Source organism: Seriola lalandi, unplaced genomic scaffold (assembly GCF_002814215.2).
Source record: "Seriola lalandi dorsalis isolate HSWRI2012SDOR001 ecotype SW California unplaced genomic scaffold, Sedor1 jcf7180002054221, whole genome shotgun sequence".
NCBI lineage: Eukaryota > Metazoa > Chordata > Actinopteri > Carangiformes > Carangidae > Seriola > Seriola lalandi.
The window spans coordinates 3,602-14,433 of NW_019524774.1; the positions used below are offsets into that span (position 1 = coordinate 3,602).

Genomic DNA, 10,832 nt, shown 5'->3' on the forward strand with positions numbered 1-10,832 from the left:
GCTCATCTGGTCCTGCGGGTTCAGCAGACGCCTGGGCTGACAGGGCGGACTCCACAGCCTCCATATGGGAACCGACTGAGGGGTGAGTAGCGGAACAAACCCGGGTCGACTTCATCCATCCTCACCTGCATCTGACGGAATCAGCCATCCGTCACTGTAACAACTGATCCGGACCACAGTGTGTTTTCAGTGCGGGGTCGACTGGGCCCGTTCACTTCAGTGCAGCAACACACACTGACAACAAAGCTGCTCCTTCAGTGTGTGTGTGTGTGTGTGTGTGTGTGTGTGTGTGTGAGAGAGAGAGAGAGAGAGATCAAGAAACCGGGAAACATCACTGTCAGCCGTTCACACTTTTTACAATGTGTGTGTGTGTTTGTGTGTGTAGTAGAATTTGTGTTATTGATCACAACAACCACCCCTCCCCCCTCCCCCTCCTGCACCCCAGCCATGCCTCCTGTGTTTTGGGGGTAGCCAGGTATCTGCAGCAGCTTGTGTGTGTGTGTGTGTGTGTGTGTGTGTGTGTGTGTGTGTGTGCGCGCGGCGTGAGGGCACACTGCAGGTGTGAGCTGATGTCTGGATTTTATTTACATCCTGATCTGAGTCCAGGTGCAGGTTTATAGCCATGTTTGTGTGTCCTTGTAAGATTGAAGTGATGTCACAGACTGTTTCCATGGTGACGCACTGTTTTCACCCAAACAACACGCTAATGAAACTCTAAGTTGTTTAGCAGAGGTCAGAGTTCAGACTAACCTTCTGTGTATTTTGAGACACTGGGAGGTTTCTTGTTGCACGCATGCATGTGTGTGTGTGTGTGTGTGTGTGTGTGTGTGCGTGTGTGTGTGTGTGTGTGTGTTAAGCCACAGAGACACAGCTGATCAAAGTGGGCTTAAGCTCCTCGATGGCACGTAAACGCAGACCCGTCTCGCACACACGATGAGTCACAGATCACAATGTAGGTCACACTGACGTTCGGTGGCCGGCAGCTCCTCAGCGTCAGTCTGTCAGCGGCGTGAAGTTTGGCTCAGTGTGATGTCATCACATCAGAAAACAGCTGTGGTGGGAACATGGAAGATGATCCTGATGTCGCCTGTACACACACGAACAACGTTGTTAGCTGCAGTCTCAGTGTTACAGCTCAACGTCTCTGCATCAGGAATAACACGTGATAATATCCTGTATCACTAAATACACAGTTTATAACAATATGGAAAACGTTAAAGCATCTCTCCATATGTGTCAAACAAAACCTTCAATTACTCATTATGTTCATTTTTAATTACAGCTTTGTGCTTGTGCTAACCATGGTTCTATTATCATGATAGATAGTGATCAACCAGCCCCGCTGTTAAAGGTACAGTACCCGTGTTTAATCTCTGATGGCGTCTGTATTGTAAGAGACTGGGTGACATGTTCATGTAACTGTGTTAAGTTCAGTTAAGGTGGAATTGACGAGTTATTGCAGGTACTGAGTTTCCCAGGCTGTCAGTGAATGTGTTGTCACAGTGATTTGTGAGATGACTTACCTGTGATTGGCAGAGAGTGGGCGACAGGTTGTTGTTGGGGAGTGGGAGCTGGTCGACAGTCAGCTGGTAGTGCAGAGGTCACGCTGTTAGGTCTGTTGTTTTGGCGTTGGCTGCGGCAACAGACACAAGCTAACAACACGTAGCTTCGTTATTCAGGGACGCTACAGAATAATAGATATGAAGCTACAGCCTTGAGGCAACTAGCTTAGCTTAGCTTAGCTTATTATAGAGAGCTGCAGGGATGATGTATTTTCATATCCAACCCTGGTTCCCTCCACAAACAGCCAATGGGATTTTTCAAATGTCTTTTGGCACATTAGAGAAAATAAACATCAGTTTCTGATCCTGACAGGTTTAGTTCAGCAGGATCATCTTCACTAACGAACATCACTTCATGATGTTTGAAGCCTAAATACAACCAGCAGAACTAAAGAGCTAATGTTAGCATATAAACCAACGACAACGCGGTCACATGACTTCACCGTCACCACCACTAAACTCCAGCTTGTGGTTTGATTCAGCTCTGAGCTGAAAACCTTTCCTCTCACAGAGTTAGTGACAGTTTGTATAAACACAACGAGGCTGTAAAGGTGGACTCGTGAGTTAACGAGGCTGTAAAGGTGGACTGGTGAGTTAACGAGGCTGTAAAGGTGGACTGGTGCGTTAACGAGGCTGTAAAGGTGGACTGGTGAGTTAACGAGGCTGTAAAGGTGGACTGGTGAGTAGATCGGTTTTCATGTTCAACGTGACAACCTCTGTAGTCTCATTTAGACACTCATTAGCAACCGAGACGTAAAAGCTTAAAGGATCAGGACTGAGGTATTTACTGACGTGAGAATGTCTTGAGCTTGTGTTAAACACAGACCTTATTTCAGTCGTCCAACCAAAAACACAATCAACAAACCAGAGATTTCAGGACGAGGGAACCAGAGGAGCTGAACTGTGAACGAACTCTCAGGTTCAGGTACAACACACATCAACAGGGGCCCTGGGTCGGGGGTCAGGGGGCAGCAGCAGTGCTCTGTATTGTGTCTTTATAGCAGGCTTAAGGGGGTTTGTATTCGTCATTGCAAAATGTCCCATACGAGGGGCCATCAGGGGCCCCTTTTCTCTTCAGGGGCCCTAAATATTTGCCTGGTTTGCCTCTCCTGATGGCGTGACTCTGTCTCCGAGCTACAGACGCCTCTGGACTTCACCAACGATCACGTTACATCTTGTTTGTTTAATCTGTAAATGAACCAAAATATTGATGAAGCTGTTTCTCACGTCTCTGCTCGTTACCTGGCGACCTCACTGAACCCACCTGTGACGGTGGACGTGTGACGATAAAGGAGTTTCCTCCTGTTTCCAGTCATTATGCTAAGTTAAGCTAACGGCCTCCTCGCAGCTCTAGCTTTGTATTTAACGCACGGACGTGAGAGTCGCATCAACCCTCTGAAACAGGCTTTTTCACTTAAATGTCAAAGTATGTTAAGGTGTTTATTGTCGCCGTGGTGACAGTATAAGTGGATATAGAGACATCATTAGATAACAGCAGCTCGCTCCTTCTCCCACACCTGTAAGAAATGTCGTTCATCATAGAGCAGATCAACAGCTCGAGTCTCTGCGTCCGCTCCGTCAGCAGTTCTGTCTCTGAGAGCTCAGGCTGTAAAATCCGGAGGTGTGGAGTTTGAGAGGTGTGGGTGTTTCCAGGCAGGGAAAGTCAAACAAAAGACACTAACAAGTTGCATTATGGGAAGCGCAGGATCTATTGTTTTATCCGTCTCTGCTGCTTAGACTGTGATCACTCGTTTTTCTAATTCTCTGTTGTGAAATTTGTGATCAGGGTTTGAATTTGACTTTAATTCTGATTCTAAAGGTCAAAGGTTAAAGGTCAGTTAGAGAAGGAGGAGGTCTGAATGATTATATCTCTGTCCTTTAGACTGAGCTGTAACTGTGTCAAAAATCTGCTGTTAAAAGGTAGGTGGTGTACTGGCCACCACACACGCACGCACGCACGCACCACGCACGCACACACACACACACACACACACTCGCTCAGTCTTTGATTATGTGTGTGTGCAGCAGTTGATCTCTTCTGATTGTTTGTAAATCCTACATGGGCGAAAATTTAATGGAAAAATAAATGTTTTTCTCACCGGGGAAACAGAGATGTGTGTGTGTGTGTGTGTGTGTGTGTGTGTGTGTGTGTGTATCAGGTCATTGAAATGAAAGAGGATGGCGATGGCGCTGCTCTAGCTCTTGGAGGGCAGCATGGCCGCCTCAGCGGGGGTGGACGTGGCCGTGATCATCGCGTTGGCTCGTTGAATGTGCTCGGCTCGTCAGCGCTGCCCGATGGTTGCATAAGCAGTCTGGGACTTAGTCAGCTGTGGCCCCCGGTCACCGCTCTGCTTCCAATGTTAAACCTGGTGGCACAGTGTGTGTGTGTGTGTGTGTGTGTGTGTGTGTGTGTGTGTGTAATATAAAAGAAGGAACATGGTGTATTTTGTGTCTGCATCAGTTTAAAGCCTGTGGGCGTGACCTCAGCGGGACTAACCAGAGGCCTTTTCACACCAGGTCCGTGTGTTTTTCGTCCGAACGTTTAAAAATAAATACGACGTCACGCCGCGTCTGACGCGTCTGTCTCTGGAACAGGTTCGAGTCTCAGTGTTTAGTCATTTTTAGAAATGAGAAAATAATGACACTCAGTGTGGAAGGTTTGTGGACGACAGATGGTCTGAAGATGGTTGTTCGGGGGTTGGTGTCAAGTTGAACATTATTAGTGATTGTCACATACTGTGGTTAACAACGATCTTCATCATCAATTAATCAGTCAATCACTAATTTGGCCGCGCCCTCACTATCAGTGAAGACTTGCTGTGGAGCGGAGGCGACACCTCGGTGCTGTAGTTGTGTAACTGGACGTGAAGAGGCCTCGGCTGCACGTTTATCTTTTAATTGATCGAAACTCAAGACTGAACCATTTCCTGAAGTTTCCCAGAGTCTTCATCACTGGAGGTTAATGTCTTCATCACGGTGCAGTGTGGTGACGAGCCGCTCTTTTCTTTCACACACTAGATTTGCGAAGTATTTACTCGCCTTATAGGACAAATTAAACTATAATTGTTTATTATTTATTATAAACTATCATTATCATCGTTATCATTATTATTATTACTATTACTAATGAGCTGCTAGACACCTGAACTTCACACCTGAATCACCCACAATTCATCTGATTCACTACATTTCATGGAAACTATGGAACTATTTTACTCAAATCTATTAGTCCGCCGAAAATAACAGCAGCTTTAAGTAATTCAATTCAATTCAATTCAATTCATTCAATTCAGGAAACTTTATTTGTACCCAGGGAGACATTTAAAGGCACATAGGACGTAAAAACACAACCAGTGCAAAAACAATCACCTGTAATATTATATGATAACGACCTAGAAACATGATCGTTAAACAAGATTATTATTCTAACGATCCTCCCCTGTAGTCTCAGTACACACACACACACACAGACACACACACACAGACACACACACACACACACACACACACACACACACACACACGGCGTTGTGTGTGCTACAGTAAGCACTTCTGATCCCGGACAGAAACAAATGACCTTCTCTGTTTACAGCTCTTGCTCTCTCCTGTGTGTGTGTGTGTGTGTGTGTGTGTGTGTGTGTGTGTGTGTGTGTGTGTGCGTGTGTGTCTGTGTGTGTATTTATCACATGTGCGAGCACTGCCGTATGTCCTCTCTGCCATTTATCACCCAAACTGACTCACCCCCCCCCCCCCCTCACCTGCTGGTGTCAACTGCTCTTCCTGTTCACTTCACACACTAAACATTACACCCCCTCAGAGGAACACAGGGGCCTGTGGAGGGGATGACAGGTACCTGAACTGCTGTGTGTCTGTGTGTGTGTGTGTGTGTGTGTGTGTGTGTATTGTCACGTAGTCGGTGACTTAACGCGATGAAATAGAGTATGACAAGTCGCAGCTGCTCAGTGTATCACAACAGTATTTTGTGCATCCTGAACTGGACCGAGATCAGAACCAGCAGATAAATGGAATTTGTGTTTAGATAAAATAAATACGAGAGCAGACAGACTCATAAACATTTGCTCAGGGATGGAGAGAGGCGGCTCTCCAGCACTTCAGGTTATGTAATGTGTGTGTGTGTGTGTGTGTGTGTGTGTGTGTGTGTGTGTGTGTGTGTGTGTGTGTGTGTGTGTGCATGTGCGCGCTCAGCTCTGGCGTCCCCCTCGGTGAATAGATTCACTTCAGCCTTCACTGCAGATAATTAGCATTTTCAGTGACTATCACTGCAGATCAGAACAGACGGAGCTGCAACATCAGCTGCTTGTTGTTCATCACTAACCATGAGCTCCACACACACACACACACACACACACACACACACACACACACAGCTCCACACACACACACACACGCACACACACACACATGCACATGCACACACACACGCGCACACGTCTTTATTCACAGGTGTAGACAACCAGTTTTCACATATATTTTAAGCTGTTTAAATATTTAAATCTCACAGTTCGTGTTATTTATCTTTTTATCACCTCATGTGATGAATTAACTAACAGTTCTTAATAATTCCAATGATTATTATTCATAATTATTTTTGTGTAATCACGATGTCATTTTTATTTTGACTTAATTACATGATGTCTATTATTGTATGTTCATCACATGTAAATTACATGAAGGTGTATAAAAATCTGTAATTACAAAACAACAGAAGCTAATAATAATAAAAATAATAATGATAATATTGATAAACTGGGATGTGCCTTTTCTGGAGCAAACTGCAGGATCCGTGGTGGTAGATTGCCCCAAAAATTCACACAAAAATTTCAAAAACCATATATATATAAATATATATATATATATATATATATTGTTTTTGAAATGTTTTTATATATATAAAACTTGTATTAATCTAATATTCTATAAAATTTCATGCAGATGTAAAATTGCTAACCTTGTCAGATTTATGCTGGAAGCTAAAAGGCTAGCTAGCGTTACGAAGTATCAGGATAGAAATCTTAAGGAAATCATTAACATAGAATTAAAGTCATTTAAATTTACTGTATATTTTATATTTATAATGAAAATAATAAAAATGATTTTTTTCCCCCTCTCGTTTCTACAGTGACACCAGCTGTTAGCTGCTGCTCTTGTTCTGCCTGAGCGTCCGTTCCCCAGTTTTTCCCTTGGTCCGTTCCTTAAATCAGTCCCCAGCATGAGTTCCTCTCCGCTGGTGTCCCGAGCCAACATGGACATCCTGGACGAGCTGCAGCTGATCGCAGCCCAAAACCTGGAGCGGCTGGAAGTCAGCAAGTACTACGAGGTGATCCGGGAGCTGGGCAAAGGCACCTACGGCAAGGTGGACCTGGTCATCCACAAGATCAGAGGTGAGGGGATAAGAACTGTGACCACATGTTGTTGTAATAAAAAAAGATCTTTAATCATCAAAACAAAACATATCAATCCTGTTTCACCCAAAGGGACAAAAATGGCGCTGAAGTTCCTGAAGAAGAAGACGACGAAGCTGAAGTCGTTCCTGCGGGAGTACAGCATCTCCCTCTACCTGTCTCCCTGCTCCTACATCATCAACATGTTCGGCATCGCCTTCGAAACTGACGAATACTACGTGTTCGCACAGGAGTACGCTCTGGCGGGAGACCTCTTTGATATCATTCCCCCACAGGTATCATCGCTTCATTTCATCATCGCCTCATTTCATCATCGCTTCATTTCATCATTGCTTCTGGGTCAAAGGGGGACGAGTTCTTAAAAAGTCAAACTACTGTAGAATACCGTACACCATACACTGTATTTTGAAATCTTGTAATTGAATGTTAGACATTTCATGTATTTAGTGTATTTTCTGTGCGTTATTACGTTTGTACGCATCATATCCGTCGGGTTCAGGAGTGTTAACGACCAAATACAGACAAACAAAAGAGGTTTGGTGGGAAAAATGTAATTTAATAAAGAAAACCAAATTTACAAAACAGGCAAAACAGAACTGAGAAATAATCCAGGTAAAACTCAGGAACACAAAAAAGACTTAAATACACAGGTGAACACAGGTGTAACAGATTAGGGCGGGGCAGACAATCACGATGGAGGGAAACACGACAAGGACAGGAAGTAAAATGACCACCAGATACACGAGGAACTCTTCTTCAAAATAAAACAGGAAATAAAAATGTCTGAACATAAAGTGAAGGACAGACCATGACAATATCAGCAGGTAGAGGTCTCAGTGAATCCAAGCATTTTGATTGGACGAGGCTTCTGCTGATATTTTTCATTTAATCAACACAACAAATTTGAAAAGCCTAGATTGGACATTGTATTCTGTGGTCAGCTGGTAGCCAAGCAGAACACGGTGAAGCAGAATGATACCAATTAGCATAAATGCGTAAGTGAATGGAACACGCTGCCTGCGTGGCGGCTGCGTCGCTCAACTGAGATTGTTGGATTTCTTTTCATTATTCAAGTAATTAATAATTTTGAATTTAGTTTTGACAGAAAACGTCACTAATATCTCACCGTCTCCACATGCAGCTGCTAAAGTGGTTAAAAAATATATTTATATATTTCATGTCTGTGTCATATTCAGATTCAGTCTCGACAGGTTTATAAAATGTTGCTGGTGTGATGTCACTATGACATCAACAGAACTTCTCTGTCTATTTTTGATTGGAGACATGATGCAACTGAGAGGCGAGAGAGGCGTGTCTTACACAGGCGGTGTGTTCGCGCCTACATGTTACCATGGGAGCAGGAAATGAAAAACAAAATGTTCTGCAGCCGCCACGCAAACGCCAGGGCTTAGACGCACGTGTGGAATGAAGAAAGAAAACAAAATCACTTGCATATCAACATATATTATTGTTGTTTTGAGAGGCAGAATGACATACTGTTAAAAATGTTCAGCGATATATTTTCTATATACACGACGTGTTTCTGTCCCCCGTCTCTCAGGTGGGTCTTCCTGAGGCGGTGGCGAAGCGCTGCGTGTACCAGGTGGCCATCGCTCTGGACTACCTGCACTGTAAGAAGCTGGTCCACCGTGACATCAAGCCCGAGAACATCCTCATCTTTGACAGAGAGTGTCGTAAGGTCAAGCTGTCCGACTTCGGCATGACGCGCCGCGCCGGCTCTCCCGTGAAAAGAGTGAGTAGCAGCGATTGTGAGCTCTTCGTATTCGCTATCTTGTTGTATCCGTGGCGGTAACCTGTTGAGCTTCCCCTCCAGGTGAGCGGCACTATCCCCTACACCGCCCCCGAGCTCTGCGACGTGTCCCGCCACGAGGGTTTCTGCGTGGACTACAGCACCGACGTCTGGGCCTTCGGCGTGCTGCTCTTCTGCATGCTGACCGGAAACTTCCCCTGGGAGAAGGCGCTGCCCTCGGACTCCTTCTACCAGGAGTTCATCCGCTGGCAGAGGAGGAGGACGAACACGGTGCCGTCGCAGTGGAGGCGCTTCACCGAGCAGGCCCTCCGCATGTTCCGCCGCCTGCTCTCCGTGGAGCAGGACCGCCGCTGCTCCGTCAAAGAGGTGTCCGAGTACTTCAGCCACTCCTGGATGCTGGACGCAGAGAACAACAACAACAACGGCAACACGGGAGGTGGAAGTGGTGGAGAGAGGGTTGGCGGCGGAGGGGGAGGAGGTGGAGGAGGAGGAGGAGGAGTGCGAGGAGAGGTGGATGGCACTATCTCCTCATCTTCCTCCGGGGAGGAAGATGAGGAGCTCCTGGTGGAGAGGATGAAGCAGCAGACTTTATCTCCTTTCTCTCCCATGTCTCCGGTGGCGGTGGAGAGGGGGAGCGGCGGCGGGGGAGGGGCCAAGGGCGGGGTGATGGAACCGGGTGGCGGCCACCACTACGTGTCCGTCTCCACCAACAGCTCCGTGTCGTCCACCAACAGTTACGACCGCATGCCGCGAGAGAACAGTTCACCGGGCGGCCGCATGCTGGTGGCCACGCCCATCGAGATCTGCGTCTGAGCACCGACGTCACAGACTCACACACACACACACACACACACACACACACACACACACACACACTTTTATACCTCTCATCAAACACGTAGATGTGCATGCATGGAAACACAGACAATACTAACACGTATCCCGTTGTAAACATGGTGGGGATGGAAGAGCAGCGCGTGGCGGACTTCAGAGAGCAGACGCTCCTCGCCACGGTTTTGGTTCAGAGACTCCGGAGGAGCCTCGTCTTCACGGCGGAGCTGAAAACCCCCGGAGGGAAAAAACGAAAAAGCAGCTTCCATTAGAGATCCTGTCACTAAATCCATCTGAGAAGGCCAAGACCAAAACGTATTTCTTAAAGCAATACTTCCAGCAGAAACATCAGAGACAGAAAGTGTCAGAGAGCCGAGCGATCGAAGCCGAGCGTCACAGGATTTGTATTTTTGAAGAAGACAAAAACAGTTCGAGGAAAAACCTTAAAAAACACTAAACAAAGATGAGTGAGTGGCGGTTTTAAATGTTTCATGTGTAACACAAATGTGAACGTGTGTGTGTGTGTGTGTGTGTGTGTGTGTGTGTGTGTGTGTTCTGTATGTATCCAAAAGAAGTGGATTTATTTTGCTTTGAGAATTTTATTATTTATTTGAATCTAAAAAGACAACGCTCTATTTTTTCTATTGTTTTTTGTTTGTTTTTTTGGAAAGTAGCTTTTCTTTGTTTTCTGTTGTAACTCTGTTTTAGACCGAATCCACTTCAGCTTGTTGATTTTCATGTTGGGATCAGATGCACACGAGCTGCAGTGGTTTGTACCGGTCGACACATCTGGACTGAGCGAAGGTTGATGATGTCTCTGTTCTTCATGACAAACGAATCTACTTCACCGTTCAAAGGCTGTTTCTTATTCGCTCTGGAAATTCAGTTTGTCCCGTAAAGCTTCTGTTTCAGGTTCAGTTTGTATTTCTCATGTTTCTGATTCTGTTCTCTTTGAAACTTCTAACGCAAAGTATCGTCTGAAAAGAAAAGAGTAACGGTCTGGGTGTCATCAGATAATCCGTAATTCATTTGAAAAAACAAAAACCCAATTCTGTTATTTGTTTTAAAATAATGTTTTTTTGTGTCAAAATCAAAAAACGAAAAACCAACAAAAATGGTCTGTTTTTAGTTTTATCATTATTTTAGTTTGAAACCAAGTTCACATGGTTTTATTAAGATTTTTAATTCTAAACAAAAAACGCTTCAATTTTGTTTTTTTGCAAATTAATTTTTTCAAATTTCATG

At 45.1% G+C, this 10,832-nt stretch overlaps 1 protein-coding gene across 1 annotated transcript; it reads left to right on the top strand.

Annotated features, from left to right (window-relative positions):
- Positions 1 to 10,504, top strand: LOC111653512 (serine/threonine-protein kinase SBK1-like). Its single transcript, XM_087173438.1, has 5 exons — positions 1 to 82; positions 6,703 to 6,964; positions 7,058 to 7,260; positions 8,547 to 8,738; positions 8,820 to 10,504. The coding sequence occupies exons 2-5, from the start codon at positions 6,793 to 6,795 to the stop codon at positions 9,567 to 9,569; spliced, it is 1,317 nt and encodes a 438-aa protein (XP_087029564.1). The 5' UTR covers positions 1 to 82; positions 6,703 to 6,792; the 3' UTR covers positions 9,570 to 10,504.
- Positions 10,505 to 10,832: the final 328 nt, after the last annotated feature.

Bases quoted from the DNA above. Each gene is read 5' to 3' on its own strand.
- LOC111653512 (XM_087173438.1), top strand. From the start codon at position 6,793: ATGAGTTCCTCTCCGCTGGTGTCCCGAGCCAACATGGACATCCTGGAC. The intron at 7,261-8,546 runs GTATCATCGCTT...CCCGTCTCTCAG, and splicing joins TTGATATCATTCCCCCACAG to GTGGGTCTTCCTGAGGCGGT. The intron at 8,739-8,819 runs GTGAGTAGCAGC...CTTCCCCTCCAG, and splicing joins CCGGCTCTCCCGTGAAAAGA to GTGAGCGGCACTATCCCCTA.